The sequence below is a fragment of the Oncorhynchus masou genome, chromosome 15 (assembly GCF_036934945.1).
Source record: "Oncorhynchus masou masou isolate Uvic2021 chromosome 15, UVic_Omas_1.1, whole genome shotgun sequence".
Classification (NCBI taxonomy): domain Eukaryota; kingdom Metazoa; phylum Chordata; class Actinopteri; order Salmoniformes; family Salmonidae; genus Oncorhynchus; species Oncorhynchus masou.
In genome coordinates this window covers 71,703,319-71,726,406 of record NC_088226.1, presented here as the reverse complement: position 1 = coordinate 71,726,406, position 23,088 = coordinate 71,703,319, and the positions used below count along the sequence as shown (strand labels likewise).

Below are 23,088 nucleotides of genomic sequence, written 5' to 3'. Positions count from 1 at the left end.
AGTTCCTGCTGGCCCAGTATCACAGATAACTAGTCAGTCCCTGCAGGCCCAGTATCTGGGGTAACTAGTCAGTTCCTACAGGCCCAGTATCACAGGTAACTAGTCAGTCCCTGCAGGCCCAGTATCACAGATAACTAGTCAGTCCCTGCAGACCCAGTATCTGGGGTAACTAGTCAGTCCCTGCAGGCCCAGTATCACAGATAACTAGTTAGTTCCTGCTGGCCCAGTATCACAGATAACTAGTCAGTTCCTGCAGGCCCAGTATCACAGATAACTAGTTAGTTCCTGCTGGCCCAGTATCACAGATAACTAGTCAGTTCCTGCTGGCCCAGTATCACAGATAACTAGTCAGTTCCTGCTGGCCCAGTATCTGGGGTAACTAGTTAGTTCCTGCAGGCCCAGTATCTGGGGTAACTAGTTAGTTCCTGCAGGCCCAGTATCACAGATAACTAGTCAGTTCCTGCTGGCCCAGTATCTGGGGTAACTAGTTAGTTCCTGCAGGCCCAGTATCTGGGGTAACTAGTCAGTTCCTGCAGGCCCAGTATCTGGGGTAACTAGTCAGTCCCTGCAGACCCAGTATCTGGGGTAACTAGTCAGTCCCTGCAGGCCCAGTATCACAGATAACTAGTCAGTTCCTGCAGGCCCAGTATCACAGATAACTAGTCAGTTCCTGCAGGCCCAGTATCTGGGGTAACTAGTCAGTTCCTGCAGGCCCAGTATCTGGGGTAACTAGTCAGTCCCTGCAGGCCCAGTATCACAGATAACTAGTCAGTTCCTGCAGGCCCAGTATCACAGATAACTAGTCAGTTCCTGCTGGCCCAGTATCTGGGGTAACTAGTCAGTTCCTACAGGCCCAGTATCACAGATAACTAGTCAGTTCCTGCAGGCCCAGTATCTGGGGTAACTAGTCAGTTCCTGCAGGCCCAGTATCTGGGGTAACTAGTCAGTCCCTGCAGGCCCAGTATCACAGATAACTAGTCAGTCCCTGCAGGCCCAGTATCTGGGGTAACTAGTCAGTTCCTGCAGGCCCAGTATCACAGATAACTAGTCAGTTCCTACAGGCCCAGTATCTGGGGTAACTAGTTAGTCCCTGCAGGCCCAGTATCACAGATAACTAGTCAGTCCCTGCAGGCCCAGTATCTGGGGTAACTAGTCAGTTCCTGCAGGCCCAGTATCACAGATAACTAGTCAGTTCCTGCAGGCCCAGTATCTGGGGTAACTAGTCAGTTCCTGCAGGCCCAGTATCACAGATAACTAGTCAGTTCCTACAGGCCCAGTATCTGGGGTAACTAGTCAGTTCCTGCTGGCCCAGTATCACAGGTAACTAGTCAGTTCCTGCAGGCCCAGTATCACAGGTAACTAGTCAGTCCCTGCAGGCCCATTATCTGTGGTAACTAGTTAGTTCCTGCTGGCCCAGTATCTGGGGTAACTAGTTAGTTCCTGCTGGCCCAGTATCTGGGGTAACTCGTCAGTTCCTACAGGCCCAGTATCTGGGGTAACTAGTCAGTTCCTGCAGGCCCAGTATCTGGGGTAACTCGTCAGTTCCTGCAGGCCCAGTATCTGGGGTAACTAGTCAGTTCCTGCAGGCCCAGTATCACAGGTAATTACTTTAGTCCAGAGCCCTATTCCCTATATAGTGGTACTACTATAGACCAGAGCCCTATTCCCTATATAGTGCACTACTATAGTCCAGAGCCCTATTCCCTATATAGTGGTACTACTATAGACCAGAGCCCTATTCCCTATATAGTGCACTACTATAGACCAGAGCCCTATTCCCTATATAGTGGTACTACTATAGACCAGAGCCCTATTCCCTATATAGTGCACTACTTTAGACCAGAGCCCTATTCCCTATATAGTGCACTACTTTAGACCAGAACCCTATTCCCTATATAGTACACTACTTTAGACCAGAGCCCTATTGCCTACTTTAGAGGAGGTGGGGGAGGAGGTGGGGGAGGAGGAGGTGGGGGAGGAGGAGGTGGGGGAGGAGGTGGTGGGGGAGGTGGTGGGGGAGGTGGGGGAGGGAGGAGGTGGGGGGGGGGAGGTGGGGGAGGAGGTGGGGGAGGAGGAGGTGAGGGAGGAGGAGGTGGGGGAGGAGGTGGGGGAGGAGGTGGGGGAGGGATTCAGAGAGACACCTGTAAATGGACACCTTGTCTCCCTGTTTTAAAGTCTTAAGGTGGAGTACGACAAGCTGTCCAATGAGAAGACGGAGATGCAACGTCACTATGTCATGGTAAGAGAGCAAAAGGAGATCATTAAGGGTCTGAATGAACAGGCTTGTCGAGTCATTATCTTCACCTCTGGGTTTCGTGTGTGTGTGTGCGTGTGTGTGTGTGTGTGTGTGCGTGTGCGTGAGTGTTTTATAGGTGTGAGTGTGTGTTGTCTCATCAAATGTTATTTGCTTCATGCTGAATACAACAGGTGTTGACTGTACTGTGAAATGCTGACTACGAGACTATATACAGGGGGTACCGGTACAGAGTCAATGTGTAGGCTATATACAGGGGGTACCGGTACAGAGTCAATGTGTAGGCTATATACAGGGGGTACTGGTACAGAGTCAATGTGTAGGCTATATACAGGGGGTACTGGTACAGAGTCAATGTGTAGGCTATATACAGGGGGTACAGAGTCAATGTGGAGGCTATATACAGGGGGTACCGGTACAGAGTCAATGTGTAGGCTATATACAGGTGGGTACTGGTACAGAGTCAATGTGTAGGCTATATACAGGGGGTACAGAGTCAATGTGGAGGCTATATACAGGAGGTACCGGTACAGAGTCAATGTGGAGGCTATATACAGGGGGTACCGGTACAGAGTCAATGTGTAGGCTATATACAGGGGGTACCGGTACAGAGTCAATGTGGAGGCTATATACAGGGGGTACCGGTACAGAGTCAATGTGGAGGCTATATACAGGGGGGTACCGGTACAGAGTCAATGTGGAGGCTATATACAGGGGGTACCGGTACAGAGTCAATGTGGAGACTCTATACAGGGGGTACCGGTACAGAGTCAATGTGGAGGCTATATACAGGGGGTACCGGTACTGAGTCAATGTGGAGGCTATATACAGGGTGTACCAGTACAGAGTCAATGTGGAGGCTATATACAGGGGGTACCGGTACAGAGTCAATGTGGAGGCTATATACAGGGGGTACCGGTACAGAGTCAATGTGGAGGCTATATACAGGGGGTACCGGTACAGAGTCAATGTGGAGGCTATATACAGGGGGTACCGGTACAGAGTCAATGTGGAGGCTATATACAGGGGGTACCGGTACAGAGTCAATGTGGAGGCTATATACAGGGTGTTACGGTACAGAGTCAATGTGGAGGTTATATACAGGGGATACCGGTACAGAGTCAATGTGGAGGCTATATACAGGGGGTACCGGTACAGAGTCAATGTGGAGGCTATATACAGGGGGTACCGGTACAGAGTCAATGTGGAGGCTATATACAGGGGGTACCGGTACAGAGTCAATGTGAAGGCTATATACAGGGGGTACCGGTACAGAGTCAATGTGGAGGCTATATACAGGGGGTACCGGTACAGAGTCAATGTGGAGGCTATATACAGGGGGTACCGGTACAGAGTCAATGTGGAGGCTATATACAGGGGGTACCGGTACAGAGTCAATGTGGAGGCTATATACAGGGGGGTACCGGTACAGAGTCAATGTGGAGGCTATATACAGGGGGTACCGGTACAGAGTCAATGTGTAGGCTATATACAGGGGGTACCGGTACAGAGTCAATGTGTGGGGGACACAGGTTTGTCGAGGTAATTCAGGTAATATATACTTGTTGGTAGAGTTATTAAAGTGACTATGCATAGATTATAAACAGAGAGGAGCAGCAGTGTAAAAGTGGTGTCTGGGAAGCCCTTTGATTGGCTGTTCAGGAGTGTTCTGGTGGGTAGAAGATGTTAAGAAACCGGTATCACGGGTACCGGTACCGCCCGGTAGTTGGTTGATAGGGGTGTGTGTTGTGGTTGATAGGGCTGTGTGTTGTGGTTGATAGGGGTGTGTGTTGTGGTTGATAGGGGTGTGTGTTGTGGTTGATAGGGGTGTGTGTTGTGGTTGATAGGGGTGTGTGTTGTGGTTGATACAGTTGAAGTCTGAAGTTTACATACACTTAGGTTAGGAGTCATTAAAACTAGTTTACATACACTTAGGTTGGAGTCATTAAAACTAGTTTACATACACTTAGGTTGGAGTCATTAAAACTAGTTTACATACACTTAGGTTAGGAGTCATTAAAACTAGTTTACATACACTTAGGTTAGGAGTCATTAAAACTAGTTTACATACACTTAGGTAAGGAGTCATTAAAACTAGTTTACATACACTTAGGTTGGAGTTATTAAAACTAGTTTACATACACTTAGGTTAGGAGTCATTAAAACTAGTTTACATACACTTAGGTTAGGAGTCATTAAAACTAGTTTACATACACTTAGGTTGGAGTCATTAAAACTAGTTTACATACACTTAGGTTGGAGTCATTAAAACTAGTTTTTCAACCACTCCACAAATTTCTTGTTAACAAACTATAGTTTTGGCAAGTCGGTTAGGATATCTACTTTGACACAAGTCATTTTTCCAACAATTGTTTACAGACAGATTATTTCACTTATAATTCATTTTATCACAATTCCACTGAGTCAGAAGTTTACATACACAAAGATGATTGTGATTTTAAACAGCTTGGAAAATTCCAGAAAATTATGTATTGTCTTTAGAAGCTTCTGATAGGCTAATTGACATCATTTGAGTCAATTGGAGGTCTACCTGTAGATGTATTTTGTATTGTAAAGTGGCTGTTCCACTGATGTCAGAAGGTGAATTCACCAATTTGTAAGTCGCTCTGGATAAGAGCGTCTGCTAAATGACTTAAATGTTAAATGTAAATGTATTTCAAGGCCTCCCTTCAAACTCAGTGCCTCTTTGCTTGACATCATGGGAAAATCAAAAGACCTCAAAAAATAAATTGTGGACCTCCACAAGTCTGGTTCATCCTTGGGAGCAATTTCCAAACGCCTGAAGGTACCACGTTCATCTGTACAAACAATAGTACGCAAGTATAAACACCATGGGACCACGCAGCCGTCATACCACTCAGGAAGGAGACGCGTTCTGTCTCCTAGAGATGAATGTACTTTGCTGTGAAAAGTGCAAATCAATCACAGAACAACAGCATTGGACCTTGTGAAGATGCTGGAGGAAACAGGTACAAAAGTATCTATATCCACAGTAAAACGAGTCCTATATCGACATAACCTGAAAGGCCGTTCAGCAAGGAAGAAGCCACTGCTCCAAAACCGCCATAAAAAAGCCAGACTACGGTTTGCAACTGCACATGGGGACAAAGATTGTACTTTTTGGAGAAATGTCCTCTGGTCTGCTGAAACAAAAATAGAACTGTTTGGCCACAATGACCATCGTTATGTTTGGAGGAAAAAGGGCGAGGCTTGCAAGACGAAGAACACCATCCCAACCGTGAAGCACGGGGGTGGCAGCATCATGTTGTGGGGGTGCTTTACTGCAGGAGGGACTGGTGCACTTCACAAAAAAGATGGCTTCATGAGAAGGGAAATTATGTGGATATATTGAAGCAACATCTCAAGACATCAGTCAGGAAGTTAAAGCTTGGTTACAAATGGGTCTTCCAAATGGACAATGACCCCAAGCATACTTCCAAAGTTGTGGCAAAATGGCTTAAGGACAACGAAGTTAAGGTATTGGAGTGGCCATCATAAAGCCCTGACCTCAATCCTACAGAAAATGTGTGGGCAGAACTGAAAAAGCGTGTGCGAGCAAGGAGGCCTACAAACCTGACTCAGTTACACCAGCTCTGTCAGGAGGGATGGTCCAAAATTCACCCAACTTATTGTGGGAAGCTTGTGGAAGGCTACCCGAAACGTTTGACCGAAGTTAAACAATTTAAAGGCAATGCTACCAAATACTAATTGAATGCATGTAAACTACTGACCCACTGGGAATGTGATGAAAGAAATAAAAGCTGAAATAAATAATTATCTCTACTATTATTCTGACATTTCAAATCCCTAAAATAAAGTGGTGATCCTAACTGACCTAAGACAGGGAATTCTTACTAGGATTAAATGTCAGGAATTGTGAAAAACTGAGTTGAAATGTATTTGGCGAAAGGTGTATGTAAACTTCTGACATCAATTGTAGGTCGGTTATTTATGCAACAAGTCCCGAGGGGGTGTGGTATATGGCCAATATACACTCAAACCCCCGAGGTGCCTTATTGCTATTATAAACTGGTTACCAACGTAATAAATATTTTATCATACCCGTGGTATACGGTCTGATATACCACAGCTGTCAGCCAATCAGCATTCAGGACTGAACCACCCTGTTTATAATGCAGGTTAATCTGATTGGTGGGTTATTACAGGTTAATCTGACAGGTAAATTAGTGCAGGTTAATCTGATTGGTGGGTTATTACAGGTTAATCTGATAGGTGGGTTATTACAGGTTAATCTGATAGGTGGGTTAGTACAGGTTAATCTGACAGGTGAATTAGTACAGGTTAATCTGATAGGTGAATTAGTACAGGTTAATCTGATAGGTGGGTTATTACAGGTTAATCTGATAGGTGAATTAGTACAGGTTAATCTGATAGGTGGGTTATTACAGGTTAATCTGATAGGTGGGTTATTACAGGTTAATCTGATAGGTGGGTTATTACAGGTTAATCTGATAGGTGGGTTATTACAGGTTAATCTGATAGGTGGGTTATTACAGGTTCATCTGATTGGTGAATTAGTACAGGTTAATCTGATAGGTGGGTTATTACAGGTTCATCTGATTGGTGAATTAGTACAGGTTAATCTGATAGGTGGGTTATTACAGGTTCATCTGATAGGTGGGTTATTACAGGTTCATCTCAGGTAGACAGCCAGGTAGGTAGAGGCGGGGGATAGTTGGGTTGGGTTGAACGACCTGTGTCTAGTTCATTAGAAACTAAACATGTCAAATTGAAAAACAAGTCACGGGAGTCTTTTGTGCAAGTTCTAAAGACGCCTTTCGAGTAGTAAGACGTGTATAAAAGCAACAGATAACCATGAATAAGACGAGGCTAGAAACATCTTGTATGGGGAGCTACTGAGTGGCTGGGACAGGCGAGACCCATATACTGTTGTGGAGGACTTCTCCTGCTGTTACAATGCTGGGTGGAAAAAGGCCAAAGCACTATACAGACAATGTCTTCGTCAAACAACGCTGTTTCACGATGCATCAGTGACATGGCAGGACATGTTTCGAAACAATTACTGCTTCGCATACAAGCCGGTGAATTCTGTGCGTTACAGCTGGATGAGTCAACAGGCGTGGTGGGCCTGGCACAGCTCCTGGTAGATGTCCGTTACAGCTGGATGAGTCAACAGGCCTGGCACAGCTCCTGGTAGATGTCTGTTACAGCTGGATGAGTCAACAGGCCTGGCACAGCTCCTGGTATATGTCTGTTTACAGCTGGATGAGTCAACAGGCCTGGCACAGCTCCTGGTATATGTCCGTTACGGCTGGATGAGTCAACAGGCCTGGCACAGCTCCTGGTATATGTCCGTTACAGCTGGATGAGTCAACAGGCCTGGCACAGCTCCTGGTATATGTCCGTTACAGCTGGATGAGTCAACAGACTGGCACAGCTCCTGGTAAATGTCTGTTACAGCTGGATGAGTCAACAGGCCTGGCACAGCTCCTGGTAGATGTCTGTTACAGCTGGATGAGTCAACAGGCCTGGCACAGCTCCTGGTAGATGTCTGTTACAGCTGGATGAGTCAACAGACTGGCACAGCTCCTGGTATATATCCGTTACAGCTGGATGAGTCAACAGACGTGGTGGGCCTGGCACAGCTCCTGGTATATGTCCGTTACAGCTGGATGAGTCAACAGACTGGCACAGCTCCTGGTATATGTCTGTTACAGCTGGATGAGTCAACAGGCCTGGCACAGCTCCTGGTAGATGTCTGTTACAGCTGGATGAGTCAACAGGCCTGGCACAGCTCCTGGTAGATGTCTGTTACAGCTGGATGAGTCAACAGACTGGCACAGCTCCTGGTATATGTCCGTTACAGCTGGATGAGTCAACAGACGTGGTGGGCCTGGCACAGCTCCTGGTATATGTCCGTTACAGCTGGATGAGTCAACAGACTGGCACAGCTCCTGGTATATGTCTGTTACAACTGGATGAGTCAACAGGCCTGGCACAGCTCCTGGTACATGTCCGTTACAGCTGGATGAGTCAACAGACTGGCACAGCTCCTGGTATATGTCTGTTACAGTTGGATGAGTCAACAGACTGGCACAGCTCTTGGTATATGTCTGTTACAACTGGATGAGTCAACAGACTGGCACAGCTCCTGGTATATGTCTGTTACAGCTGGATGAGTCAACAGGCCTGGCACAGCTCCTGGTATATGTCCGTTACAGCTGGATGAGTCAACAGACTGGCACAGCTCCTGGTATATGTCTGTTACAGCTGGATGAGTCAACAGGCCTGGCACAGCTCCTGGTATATGTCTGTTACAGCTGGATGATTCAACAGGCCTGGCATAGCTCCTGGTATATGTCCGTTACAGCTGGATGAGTCAACAGACTGGCACAGCTCCTGGTATATGTCTGTTACAGCTGGATGAGTCAACAGGCCTGGCATAGCTCCTGGTATATGTCCGTTACAGCTGGATGAGTCAACAGACTGGCACAGCTCCTGGTATATGTCTGTTACAGCTGGATGAGTCAACAGGCCTGGCACAGCTCCTGGTATATGTCCGTTACGTGTACGGGGGGGGGGGGGGGTCAATTAAAGAATACATCCTCTTCTGCAAACCACTGGAAACCAGGACAACAGGAGAGGATATTTTTAAAGTACTGGACAGCTTTGTGACATCTAATGGACTTTGGTGGTCAAGATGTGTTGGTGTCTGTACTGATGGTGTACAAGCCATGACAGGGAGACACAGTGGAGTGGTAACGCGCAAGCAAGCAGTTGCTCCCGACGCCACTTGGGTAGACTGCAGCATCCCCCTAGAGGCTCTTGGGTATTGCAGAATCCCCCTAGAGGCTCTTGGGTACTGCAGCATCCCCCTAGAGGCTCTTGGGTAGACTGCAGCATCAACCTAGAGGCTCTTGGGTACAGTCTAGCATCCACCGAGAGGCTCTTGGGTACACTGCAGCATCCCACTAGAGGCTCTTGGGTAAACTGCAGCATCCACCTAGAGGCTCTTGGGTAGACTGCAGCATCCATCGAGAGGCTCTCTCTTATTCACCATCTTAGATGAACAAATACGATTTCATATGTAAGAGGGTTGGTCGTGTGGGTGTGGCAGGCTTATAATGATGGAAACAAAACAAAAGACCCTGGTGCTAGAGGGGGTACAGCTGACCCTGGTGCTAGAGGGGGTACAGCTGACCCTGGTGCTAGAGGGGGTACAGCTGACCCTGGTGCTAGAGGGGGTACAGCTGACCGTGGTGCTAGAGGGGGTACAGCTGACCGTGGTGCTAGAGGGGGTACAGCTGACCGTGGTGCTAGAGGGGGTACAGCTGACCGTGGTGCTAGAGGGGGTACATCTAGAAGAACACACACACTCACATCTAGAAGAACACACACACACACACATCTAGAAGCACACACACACGCATCTAGAAGAACACACACACACACACGCATCTAGAAGAACACACACACACACACACACACACACACACACACACACACACACACACACACACACACACACACACACACACACACACACACACACACACACACACACACACACACACACACACACACACACATCTAGAAGAACACACAGAAATGTCCATTTGCCCAGTTGAACTATGTTGCTCTGTTCTCCTCTGATACCTCAGGCAGGTGTGTGTGTGTTCTTCTAGACGCGTGTGTGTGTTCTTCTAGACGTGTGTGTGTGTTCTTCTAGACGTGTGTGTGTGTGTTCTTCTAGACGTGTGTGTGTGTTCTTCTAGACGTGTGTGTGTGTGTTCTTCTAGACGTGTGTGTGTGTGTGTGTGTGTGCAATTACTTTGAGAAGCTCAATGTACTATTCAGTCCATTAGCTTCTTCCAAAATGACCTTTGAACCCCAGACCAGACTAGGAGAGAGCTGGTATGTCTGACAGCAGATCAGAGACACTGGCCCTTTCCGGGGTGACCAGATTCCTTATGCCGATTGTGTCCCAGACAGCAACCTATTCCCTATATAGTGCACTACTGTATGGGCAGCAGAGTGCCCTGTCAAAAGTAGTGCACTACTCTGTAGGCCATAGGTGTACCATTTCAGTTGGAGATAGACAGCACTGTGCAGGGCTAAATGTAGGAGCTACTGCTGCCTCTCTTTCTCCACATTTTATATTGAAATGTTTACCTAGCCTCTTCCCTCCCTCACTACCCACTGCTGTTTTGTTAATCCTCATCCCTGTTCTGTTTTCATCCTCATCCCTGTTCTGTTTTCATCCTCATCCCTGTTCTGTTTTCATCCTCATCCCTGTTCTGTTGTTTTAATCCTCATCCCTGTTCTGTTGTTTTAATCCTCATCCCTGTTATGTTGTTTTAATCCTCATCCCTGTTCTGTTGTTTTAATCCTCGTCCCTGTTCTGTTGTTTTCATCCTCGTCCCTGTTCTGTTGTTTTCATCCTCATCCCTGTTCTGTTGTTTTCATCCTCATCCCTGTTCTGTTGTTTTCATCCTCATCCCTGTTCTGTTGTTTCATCCTCATCCCTGTTCTGTTGTTTTCATCCTCATCCCTGTTCTGTTGTTTTCATCCTCATCCCTGTTCTGTTGTTTTCATCCTCATCCATGTTCTGTTGTTTTCATCCTCATCCCTGTTCTGTTGTTTTCATCCTCATCCCTGTTCTGTTGTTTTCATCCTCATCCCTGTTCTGTTGTTTTCATCCTCATCCTGTTCTGTTGTTTTCATCCTCATCCCTGTTCTGTTGTTTTCATCCTCATCCCTGTTCTGTTGTTTTCATCCTCATCCATGTTCTGTTGTTTTCATCCTCATCCCTGTTCTGTTGTTTTCATCCTCATCCCGGTTCTGTTGTTTTCATCCTCATCCCTGTTCTGTTGTTTTAATCCTCATCCCGGTTCTGTTGTTTTAATCCTCATCCCTGTTCTGTTGTTTTAATCCTCATCCCTGTTCTGTTGTTTTAATCCTCATCCCTGTTCTGTTGTTTTAATCCTCATCCCTGTTCTGTTGTTTTCATCCTCATCCCTGTTCTGTTGTTTTAATCCTCATCCCTGTTCTGTTGTTTTAATCCTCATCCCTGTTCTGTTGTTTTCATCCTCATCCCTGTTCTGTTGTTTTAATCCTCATCCCTGTTCTGTTGTTTTCATCCTCATCCCTGTTCTGTTGTTTTCATCCTCATCCCTGTTCTGTTGTTTTCATCCTCATCCCTGTTCTGTTGTTTTCATCCTCATCCCTGTTCTGTTGTTTTCATCCTCATCCCTGTTCTGTTGTTTTCATCCTCATCCCTGTTCTGTTGTTTTCATCCTCATCCCTGTTCTGTTGTTTTCATCCTCATCCCTGTTCTGTTGTTTTAATCCTCATCCCTGTTCTGTTGTTTTAATCCTCATCCCTGTTCTGTTGTTTTAATCCTCATCCCTGTTCTGTTGTTTTCATCCTCATCCCTGTTCTGTTGTTTTAATCCTCATCCCTGTTCTGTTGTTTTCATCCTCATCCCTGTTCTGTTGTTTTCATCCTCATCCCTGTTCTGTTCTGTTAATCCTCATCCCTGTTCTGTTGTTTTCATCCTCATCCCTGTTCTGTTGTTTTCATCCTCATCCCTGTTCTGTTTTCATCCTCATCCCTGTTCTGTTGTTTTCATCCTCATCCCTGTTCTGTTTTCATCCTCATCCCTGTTCTGTTGTTTTCATCCTCATCCCTGTTCTGTTTTCATCCTCATCCCTGTTCTGTTGTTTTAATCCTCATCCTGTTATGTTGTTTTCATCCTCATCCCTGTTCTGTTGTTTTAATCCTCATCCCTGTTCTGTTGTTTTAATCCTCATCCCTGTTCTGTTGTTTTAATCCTCATCCCTGTTCTGTTGTTTTAATCCTCATCCCGTTCTTTTTTCATCCTCATCCCTGTTCTGTTGTTTCATCCTCATCCGGTTCTGTTGTTTTCATCCTCATCCCTGTTCTGTTGTTTTAATCCTCATCCCTGTTCTGTTGTTTTAATCCTCATCCCTGTTCTGTTTTCATCCTCATCCCTGTTCTGTTGTTTTCATCCTCATCCCTGTTCTGTTGTTTCATCCTCATCCGGTTCTGTTGTTTTCATCCTCATCCCTGTTCTGTTGTTTTAATCCTCATCCCTGTTCTGTTGTTTTAATACTCATCCCTGTTCTGTTGTTTTAATATCACATATGGAATCATAAACAAATCAAAATATATTTTATATTTGAGATTTTTCAAAGTAGCTACCCTTTGCCTTGATGACAGCTTTGCACACTCTTGGCATTCTCTCAACCAGCTTCATGAGGTAGTCACCTGGAATGCATTTCAATTAACAGGTGTGCCTTCTTACGTTCATTTGTGGAATTTCTTTCCTTCTTAATGCGTGTGAGCCAATCAGTTGTGTTGTGACAAGGTAGGGGTGGTATACAGAGGACAGCCCATATTTGGTAAAATACCAAGTCCATATTATGGCAAGAACACCTCAAATAAGCAAAGAGAAACGACAGTCCATCATTACTTTAAGACATGAAGGTCAGTCAATCTGGAAAATGAAGAACTTTGAAAGATTCTTCAGGTGCTGTCGTGAAAACCGTCAAGGGCTTTGATGAAACATGGTGTCCTGTAGGGAATATGGTTCCATCTGTAGGGAATATGGTTCCATCTGTAGGGAATATGGTCCATCTGTAGGGAATATGGTTCCATCTGTAGGGAATATGGTTCCATCTGTAGGGAATATGGTTCCATCTGTAGGGAATATGGTCCATCTGTAGGGAATATGGTTCCATCTGTAGGGAATATGGTTCCATCTGTAGGGAATATGGTTCCATCTGTAGGGAATATGGTCCATCTGTAGGGAATATGGTTCCATCTGTAGGGAATATGGTTCCATCTGCAGGGAATATGGTTCCATCTGTAGGGAATATGGTTCCATCTGAAGGGAACATGGCTCCATCTGTAGGGAATATGGTTCCATCTGTAGTGACTGTAGGGAATATGGATCCATCTGTAGTGTGACTGTAGGGAATATGTTTCAATCTGAAGGGAATATGTTTCAATCTGAAGGGAATATGGTTCCATCTGTAGTGACTGTAGGGAATATGGTTCCATCTGTAGGGAATATGGTTCCATCTGTAGTGACTGTAGGGAATATGGCTCCATCTGTAGGGAATATGGCTCCATCTGTAGGGAATATGGTTCCATCTGTAGGGAATATGGTTCCATCTGTAGGGAATATGGCTCCATCTGTAGTGACTGTAGGGAATATGGTTCCATCTGTAGTGACTGTAGGGAATATGGCTCCATCTGTAGTGACTGTAGGGAATATGGTTCCATCTGTAGGGAATATGGTTCCATCTGTAGTGACTGTAGGGAATATGGTTCCATCTGTAGTGACTGTAGGGAATATGGTTCCATCTGTAGTGACTGTAGGGAATATGGTGGCATTTCGTATCGTTTTAGTTAAAATAATCTTGTGGTCAAAATAATCATGACATTTCCTCTTCTGTTGCAGTATTACGAGATGTCCTATGGGCTCAACATAGAGATGCAGAAACAGGTATGTTACCATCACTACCACTCCTCTTTGTGATGGTCTGCCATGCATAGTCACTGCACTGTATGCTGGGTAAAATGGTCTGTTCATTTAGCTGTACAGAGCCTTCTGACAGTATTCACACTACCCTTGAATGTTTCCACATTTTGTTGTTAGTCTGAATTTGAAAATGTATTACGTTTAGATGTTGTGTTACTGGTCTACACACACAATACCCCATAATGACATCACAATACCCTATAATGACATCACAATACCCTATAATGACATCACAATACCCTATAGTGACATCACAATACCCTATAATGACATCATAATACCCTATAATAACATCACAATACCCCATAGTGACGTCACAATACCCCATAATGACATCACAATACCCTATAATGACATCACAATACCCTATAATGACATCACTATACCCCATAATGTCAAAGTGGAATTATGTTTTTAGACATTTAAAAAAAAATTCATTAAAAATGAAAAGCTGAAATGTCTTGAGTCAATAAGTATTCAAACGCAGCGTCATGTCAAGCCTAAATAAGTTCAGGGGTAAACATTTACTGAACAAGACACGTAGTAAGTTGCATGGACTCACTCTGTGTGCAATAATAGTGTTTAACATGATTTATGAATGTCTACCTCATCTCTGTACCCCACACATACAATTATCAGTCGAGCAGTGCATTTCAAACACAGATTCAACCACAAAGACCAGGGAGGTTTTCCAATACCTCAAAGAAGGGCACCTATTGGTAAATTGGTTCAAAAAAACTAAAAGGCAGACATTGAATATCCCTTTGGACATGGTGAAGTTATTAATGACACTTTGAATGGTGTATCAATACACCCAGTCACTACAAAGATACAGGCGTCCTTCCTAACTCAGTTGCCGGAGAGGAAGGAAACCTGTCAGGGAATTCATCATGAGGCCAATGATGACTTTAAAACATTTACAGAGTTTAATGGCTGTGATAAGAGAAAACTGAGGATGGATCAACAACATTGTAGTTACTCCACAATACGAACCTAAATGACAGAGTGAAAAGAAGGAAGCCTGTACAGAATAAACATTTTCCAAAACTTGCATCCTTGTTTGCAACGTGGCACTAATGAAATTAGAATACGAATTCTACACTGAACAACAACAACAACAAAAACAAACCAAAAAGATCCCAGAAACACACATAAAGCTTATCTCAAATTGTGTGCACATCCATGAGCTACTTGCTATGGGCGTCACTGCTATTAGCTTCACGACTGACATTTGGACCAGCGGTGTCAACCCCATGAGTCTGACTTGCCCGGTCGGCTCGTGGAGGATTTCCTACTGAGGAAAGTCCGCGTTGCTCATGAATATGCCGGTTGGTTGCTGCCATTTTTCTATGGCATTTGAGAACATGTTTGAAACATGAACACATTAGTAAGCTCTCATTCAAAACAACTGCCTGGTGAAATAAGTTTATTGACTGTGTCTGCAGCAGGCCCATCTCTGTCGTGGCATTGAAACGTTGAAACTCAACACAACTGACAGGGATGTAGAACAAATGCACACAATTTGAGATAAGCTTTATGTGTGTTTCTGGGATCTTTTTGGTTTGTTTTTGTTGTTGTTGTTGTTCAGTGTAGAATTCGTATTCTAATTCCTGATTTTAAACGCCACCGATTTTGTCACATGACAGTGGAGTACACATGCCCATTCTGACTTCGCCAATGCTAAGCTAACCAGCCAATGCTAAGCTAACAGCTAGTGTGTGATGTTAGTGCTGGTATCTATGGAGTAAAGACGGTCCCTTTTCACCGACGAGGTTCATTGGCCAATGAAACAGTTGCCCTTGACAACAGTTTGCCCCAGGAATCAAAACTGCCCACAAGCGATTCGGTGGAATTCTCTCTTTACTGTGTTGCCACCATGCTCGATGCAAACAAATCTGAGGACACGCCTAAGTAACTATGGAAACACACTTACAGGACAAACCACGCCCACTAACATCCAGCAACCACACCCCTTATTGTACTAAGTCACTAAGATGTACCGGGATACAGTACAGTTGAAGTCGGAAGTTTACATACACCTTTCGCCAAATACATTTAAACTCAGTTTTTCACAATTCCTGACATTTAATCCCAGTAAAAATTCCCTGTTTTAGGTCATTTAGGATCAACACTTTAGTTTAAGAATATGAAATGTCAGAACAATAGTAGAGAGAATGATTTATTTCAGCTTTTATTTATTTCATCACATTCCCAGTGGGTCAGAAGTTTACATACATTCAATTAGTATTTGGTAGCATTGCCTTTAAATTGTTTCACTTGGGTCAAACGTTTCAGGGAGCCTTCCACAAGCTTCCCACAATAAGTTGGGTGAATTTTGGCCCATTCCTCCTGACAGAGCTGGTGTAACTGAGTCAGGTTTGTAGGCCTCCTTGCTCGCACACGCTTTTTCAGTTCTGCCCACACATTTTCTATAGGATTGAGGTCAGGGCTTTATGATGGCCACTCCAATACCTTGACTTTGTTGTCCTTAAGCCATTTTGCCACAACTTTGGAAGTATGCTTGGGGTCATTGTCCATTTGGAAGACCCATTTGTAACCAAGCTTTAACTTCCTGACTGATGTCTTGAGATCTTGCTTCAATATATCCACATAATTTTCCATCCTCATGATGCCATGTATTTTGTGAAGTGCACCAGTCCCTCCTGCAGCAAAGCACCCCCACAACATGATGCTGCCACCCCCGTGCTTCACGGTTGGGATGGTGTTCTCCGTCTTGCAAGCCTCCCCCTTTTTCCTCCAAACATAACGATGGTCATTATGGCCAAACAGTTCTATTTTTGAGAGGATTTTTGGTCAGTGTGTAACTTTTTATTTAACAAGTCAAGTCAGTTAAGAACAAATTATTATTCACAATGACGGCCGACCCCGGCCAAACCCAGATGACGCTGGGCCAATTGTGCGCTGACTCCCAATCATGGCCGGGTGTGATACAGCCTGGATTCGAACCAGGGACTGTAGTGACAGCTGTAATCACTCTTAGAGCCTCACCCAGGAAGACTCACAGCTGTAATCACTATTAGGGACTTACCCGGAAAGACTCACAGCTGTAAATGCTCTTAGAGACTTACCCAGAAAGACTCACAGCTGTAAATGCTCTTAGAGACTTACCCAGAAAGACTCACAGCTGTAAATGCTCTTAGAGACTTACCCAGAAAGACTCACAGCTGTAAATGCTCTTAGAGACTTACCCAGAAAGACTCACAGCTGTAAATGCTCTTAGAGACTTACCCAGAAAGACTCACAGCTGTAATCACTCTTAGAGACTTACCCAGAAAGACTCACAGCTGTAAATGCTCTTAGAGACTTACCCAGAAAGACTCACAGCTGTAAATGCTCTTAGAGACTTACCCAGAAAGACTCACAGCTGTAAATGATCTTAGAGACTTACCCAGAAAGACTCACAGCTGTAAATGCTCTTAGAGACTTACCCAGAAAGACTCAAAGCTGTAAATGCTCTTAGAGACTTACCCAGAAAGACTCACAGCTGTAAATGCTCTTAGAGACTTACCCAGAAAGACTCACAGCTGTAAATGCTCTTAGAGACTTACCCAGAAAGACTCACAGCTGTAAATGCTCTTAGAGACTTACCCAGAAAGACTCACAGCTATAAATGATCTTAGAGACTTACCCAGAAAGACTCACAGCTGTAAATGCTCTTAGAGACTTACCCAGAAAGACTCACAGCTGTAAATGCTCTTAGAGACTTACCCAGAAAGACTCACAGCTGTAAATGCTCTTAGAGACTTAATTACTGCCAAAGGTGTATTATAACGTGTATTAACTTGGGTTTGAATATTTCTTTAAATTAAGAATTTCTGTATTTCAATTTCAATACATTTGAGAAGAAAAAAAAACTAAATTTGATTTCACTTTGTCGCTATGGGGTATTGTGTGTTGATGGTTGCTGAATTTTTGAGGGGATTTAATCTATTTTGAATTCCGGCTGTAACTCAGAAATGTGGAATAAGTCAAGGGAGGAACTGGAGAGGGGAGAGGGAGGAACTGGAGAGGGGAGAGGGAGGAACTGGAGAGGGGAGAGGGAGGAACTGGAGAGGGGAGAGGGAGGAACTGGAGAGGGAGGAACTGGAGAGGGAGAGGGAGGAACTGGAGAGGGGAGAGGGAGGAACTGGAGAGGGAGGAACTGGAGAGGGGAGAGGGAGGAACTGGAGAGGGGAGAGGGAGGAACTGGAGAGGGAGGAACTGGAGAGGGGAGAGGGAGGGGAGAGGGGGAGGGGAGAGGGAGGAACTGGAGAGGAACTGGAGAGGGGAGAGGGAGGAACTGGAGAGGGGAGAGGGAGGAACTGGAGAGGGGGAGAGGGAGGAACTGGAGAGGGGGAGAGGGAGGAACTGGAGAGGGGAGAGGGAGGAACTGGAGAGGGAGAAGGGAGGAACTGGAGAGGGAGAGGGAGGAACTGGAGAGGGAGAGAGGGAGGAACTGGAGAGGGGAGAGGGAGGAACTGGAGAGGGGAGGGGACTGGAGATGGGAGAGGGAGGAACTGGAGAGGGGAGAGGGAGGAACTGGAGAGGAGAGAGGGAGGGAGAGAGGGAGGAACTGGAGATGGGAGAGGGAGGAACTGGAGAGGGGAGAGGGAGGAACTGGAGAGGGAGGAACTGGAGAGGGAGAGGGAGGAACTGGAGAGGGAGAGGGAGGAACTGGAGAGGGAGAGGGAGGAACTGGAGAGGGAGGACTGGAGAGAGGGAGAGGGAGGAACTGGAGAGAGGGAGAGGGAGGAACTGGAGATGGGGAGAGGGAGGAACTGGAGAGGAGAGAGGGAGGAACTGGAGAGGAGAGAGGGAGGAACTGGAGAGGGTAGAGGGAGGAACTGGAGAGGGGAGAGGGAGGAACTGGGGAGGGGAGAGGGAGGAACTGGAGAGGGAGGGGGAGGAACTGGAGAGGGAACTGGAGAGGGGAGAGGGAGGAACTGGAGAGGGGAGAGGGAGGAACTGGAGAGGGGAGAGGGAGGAACTGGAGAGGGAGGAACTGAGGGAGGAACTGAGAGGGAGGAACTGGAGAGGGGGAGAGGGAGGAACTGGAGAGGGAGAGGGAGGAACTGGAGAGGGAGAGGGGAGGAACTGGGGAGAGGGAGAGGGAGGAACTGGAGAGGGGAGAGGGAGGAACTGGAGAGGGAGGAACTGGAGATGGGGGAGGGAGGAACTGGAGAGGGAGGAACTGGAGAGGGAGGAACTGGAGAGGGAGGAACTGGAGAGGGAGGAACTGGAGAGGGAGGAACTGGAGAGGGAGAGGGAGGAACTGGAGAGGGAGGAACTGGAGAGGGAGGAACTGGAGAGGGAGGAACTGGAGAGGGAGAGGAGGAACTGGAGAGGGAGGAACTGGAGAGGGAGAGGGAGGAACTGGAGAGGGAGGAACTGGAGAGGGAGAGGGAGGAACTGGGGAGAGGGGAGAGGGAGGAACTGGAGAGGGAGGAACTGGAGGGAGGAACTGGAGAGGGAGGAACTGGAGAGGGAGAGGGAGGAGAGGAGAGAGGGAGGAACTGGAGGACTGGAGGGGAGAGGGAGGAACTGGAGAGGGAGGAACTGGGAGGGAGGGAGGAGGGGAGAGGGAGGGGAGAGGGAGGAACTGGGAGAGGAGAGGGAGGAACTGGAGAGGGGAGAGGGAGGAACTGGAGAGGGGAGAGGGAGGAACTGGAGAGGGAGGAACTGGAGAGGGAGGAACTGGAGAGGGGAGAGGGAGGAACTGGAGAGGGAGGAACTGGAGAGGGGAGAGGGAGGAACTGGAGAGGGAGGAACTGGAGAGGGAGAGGGAGGAACTGGAGAGGGGAGAGGGAGGAACTGGAGAGGGAGAGGGAGGAACTGGAGAGGGGAGAGGGAGGAACTGGAGAGGAGAGAGGGAGGAACTGGAGAGGGGAGAGGGAGGAACTGGAGAGGGAGAGGGAGGAACTGGAGAGGGGAGAGGGAGGAACTGGAGAGGGGAGAGGGAGGAACTGGAGAAGGGAGAGGGAGGAACTGGAGAGGGAGAGGGAGGAACTGGAGAGGGAGAGGGGAACTGGAGATGGGAGAGGGAGGAACTGGAGAGGGGGAGGGAGGAACTGGAGGGAGGAACTGGGGGAGGAACTGGAGATGGGAGAGGGAGGAACTGGAGAGGGGAGAGGGAGGAACTGGAGAGGGAGGAACTGGAGAGGGGGGAGAGGGAGGAACTGGAGAGGGAGAGGGAGGAACTGGAGAGGGAGAGGGAGGAACTGGAGAGGGAGGAACTGGAGAGGGGAGAGGGAGGAACTGGAGAGGGGAGAGGGAGGAACTGAGAGGGGAGAGGGAGGACTGGAGAGGGAGGAACTGGAGAGGGGAGAGGGAGGAACTGGAGAGGGAGAGGGAGGAACTGGAGAGGGAGAGGGAGGAACTGGAGAGGGAGAGGGAGGAACTGGAGAGGGAGAGGGAGGAACTGGAGAGGGAGAGGGGAACTGGAGAGGGAGGAACTGGAGAGGGAGAGGGAGGAACTGGAGAGGGAGGAACTGGAGAGGGAGGAACTGGAGGGAGGGAGAGGGAGGAACTGGAGAGGGAGGAACTGGAGAGGGAGAGGGAGGAACTGGAGAGGGGAGGAGGAACTGGAGAGGGGAGGGAGGAACTGGAGGGGAGAGGGAGGAACTGGAGAGGGGAGAGGGAGGAACTGGAGAGAGGGAGGAACTGGAGAGGGGAGAGGGAGGAACTGGAGAGGGAGGAACTGGAGAGGGAGAGGGAGGAACTGGAGAGGGGAGGGAGGAACTGGGAGGGGAGGGGAGGAACTGGAGAGGGGGGAGGGAGGAACTGGAGAGGGGAGAGGGAGGAACTGGAGAGGGAGAGGGAGGAACTGGAGAGGGAGAGGGAGGAACTGGAGAGGGGAGAGGGAGGAACTGGAGAGGGAGGAACTGGAGAGGGGAGAGGGAGGAACTGAGAGGGGAGGGAGGAACTGGAGAGGGGAGAGGGAGGAACTGGAGAGGAGGAACTGGAGAGGGAGGAACTGGAGAGGGAGAGGGAGGAACTGGAGAGGGGAGAGGGAGGAACTGGAGAGGGAGAGGGAGGAACTGGAGAGGGGAGAGGGAGGAACTGGAGAAGGGAGAGGGAGGAACTGGAGAAGGGAGAGGGAGGAACTGGAGAACTGGAGAGGGGAGAGGGAGGAACTGGAGAGGGAGAGGGAGGAACTGGAGAGGGGAGAGGGAGGAACTGGAGAGGGAGGAACTGGAGAGGGAGGAACTGGAGAGGGGAGAGGGAGGAACTGGAGAGGGAGGAACTGGAGAGGGAGGAACTGGGAGAGGAGAGGGAGGAACTGGAGAGGGAGGAACTGGAGAGGGAGGAACTGAGAGGGAGGAACTGGAGGGAGAGGGAGGAACTGGAGAGGAGGAACTGGAGAGGGGAGAGGAGGAACTGGAGAGGGGAGAGGGAGGAACTGGAGAGAGGAGAGGGAGGAACTGGAGAGGGAGGAACTGGAGAGGGAGGAACTGGAGAGGGAGGAACTGGAGAGGGGAGAGGGAGGAAGTGGAGAGGGAGGAACTGGAGGGGAGGGAGGAACTGGAGAGGGAGAGGGAGGAACTGGAGAGAGGGAGAGGGAGGAACTGGAGAGGGAGGAACTGGAGAGGGAGAGGGAGGAACTGGAGAGGGAGGAACTGGAGAGGGAGGAACTGGAGAGGGAGGAACTGGAGAGGGGAGAGGGAGGAACTGGAGAGGGAGGAACTGGAGAGGGGAGAGGGAGGAACTGGAGAGGGAGGAACTGGAGAGGGGAGAGGGAGGAACTGGAGAGGAGAGAGGGAGGAACTGGAGATGTGAGAGGGAGGAACTGGAGAGGGGAGAGGGAGGAACTGAGAGGGAGACTGGGAGGAACTGGAGAGGGAGGAACTGGAGAGGGAGAGGGAGGAACTGGAGAGGGAGAGGGAGGAACTGGAGAGGGAGAGGGAGGAACTGGAGAGGAGGGGAGGAGGAACTGGAGAGGGGAGAGGGAGGAACTGGAGAGGGAGAGGGAGGAACTGGAGAGGGAGAGGGAGGAACTGGAGAGGGGGGAAGGAGGAACTGGAGAGGGGGGAGGGATGAACTGGAGAGGGGAGAGGGAGGAACTGGAGAGGGGAGAGGGAGGAACTGGAGAGGGGAGAAGGAGGAACTGGAGAGAGGAGAGGGAGGAACTGGAGAGGGGAGAGGGAGGAAATGGAGAGGGGAGAGGGGGAGGAACTGGAGAGGGAGGAACTGGAGAGGGGGAGAGGAGGAACTGGAGAGGGAGAGGGAGGAACTGGAGAGGGAGGAACTGGAGAGGGAGGAACTGGAGAGGGGAGAGGGAGGAACTGGAGAGGGGAGAGGGAGGAACTGGAGAGGGGAGAGGGAGGAACTGGAGAGGGGAGAGGGAGGAACTGGAGAAGGGAGAGGGAGGAACTGGAGAGGGAGGAACTGGAGAGGGGAGAGGGAGGAACTGGAGAGGGGAGAGGGAGGAACTGGAGAGGGAGGAACTGGAGAGGGGAGAGGGAGGAACTGGAGAGGGAGAGGGAGGAACTGGAGAGGGGAGAGGGAGGAACTGGAGAGGGGAGAGGGAGGAACTGGAGAGGGGAGAGGGAGGAACTGGAGGGAGGAACTGGAGAGGGAGGAACTGGAGAGAGGGAGGAACTGGAGAGGGAGGAACTGGAGAGAGGGGGACTGGAGAGGGAGGGGAGAGGGAGGAACTGGAGAGGGGAGAGGGAGGAACTGGAGAGAGGGGAGAGGGGAGAGGGAGGAACTGGAGAGGGGAGAGGGAGGAACTGGAGAGGGGAGAGGGAGGAACTGGAGATGGGAGAGGGAGGAACTGGAGAGGGGGAGAGGGAGGAACTGGAGAGGGGAGAGGGAGGAACTGGAGAGGGAGAGGGAGGAAGAGGGAGGAACTGGAGAGGGGAGAGGGAGGAACTGAGAGGGAGGGAACTGGAGAGGGGGAGGGAGGAACTGGAGGGAGGGAGAGGGAGGAACTGGAGAGGAGGAACTGGAGAGGGAGGAACTGGAGAGGGAGGGAGGAGGGACTGGAGGGAGGAACTGGAGAGGGGAGAGGGAGGAACTGGAGAGGGAGAGGGAGGAACTGGAGAGGGAGAGGGAGGGGGAGGGAGAGGGAGGAACTGGAGAGGGAGGAACTGGAGAGGGAGGAACTGGAGGGAGGAACTGGGGAGAGGGAGGAACTGGAGAGGGGAGAGGGAGGAAAGAGGGAGAGGGAGGGGGAGGGGAGGGAGGAACTGGAGAGGGAGGAACTGGAGAGAGAGGAGGAACTGGAGAGGGGAGAGGGAGGAACTGGAGAGGGAGAGGGAGG

General features: G+C 48.7%; 2 protein-coding genes and 2 pseudogenes across 2 annotated transcripts in view; 1 reads left to right on the top strand and 3 right to left on the bottom strand.

Moving 5' to 3' along the window:
* The window catches only part of tle3a (TLE family member 3, transcriptional corepressor a), a 166,954-nt gene that overhangs the window by 12,569 nt on the left and 131,297 nt on the right, over positions 1 to 23,088 (top strand). Inside the window, exons 4-5 of the mRNA XM_064990196.1 lie at positions 2,176 to 2,239; positions 13,746 to 13,790. Of these exons, the coding sequence (XP_064846268.1) occupies positions 2,176 to 2,239; positions 13,746 to 13,790 (109 nt within the window). The remainder of the gene's footprint in view (positions 1 to 2,175; positions 2,240 to 13,745; positions 13,791 to 23,088) is intronic.
* Positions 19,002 to 19,614, bottom strand: LOC135556765 (uncharacterized; annotated as a pseudogene).
* On the bottom strand, positions 20,995 to 21,726 carry LOC135556766 (uncharacterized; the record flags this gene model as incomplete). Its single annotated transcript, XM_064990195.1, is given in 4 exon segments — positions 20,995 to 21,048; positions 21,050 to 21,135; positions 21,227 to 21,472; positions 21,636 to 21,726. Coding segments are annotated over 4 exon segments (477 nt in total), but the record flags the coding sequence as incomplete, so codon positions are not given.
* LOC135556764 (uncharacterized) overlaps positions 22,893 to 23,088 on the bottom strand; it is a 982-nt pseudogene continuing 786 nt past the window's right edge.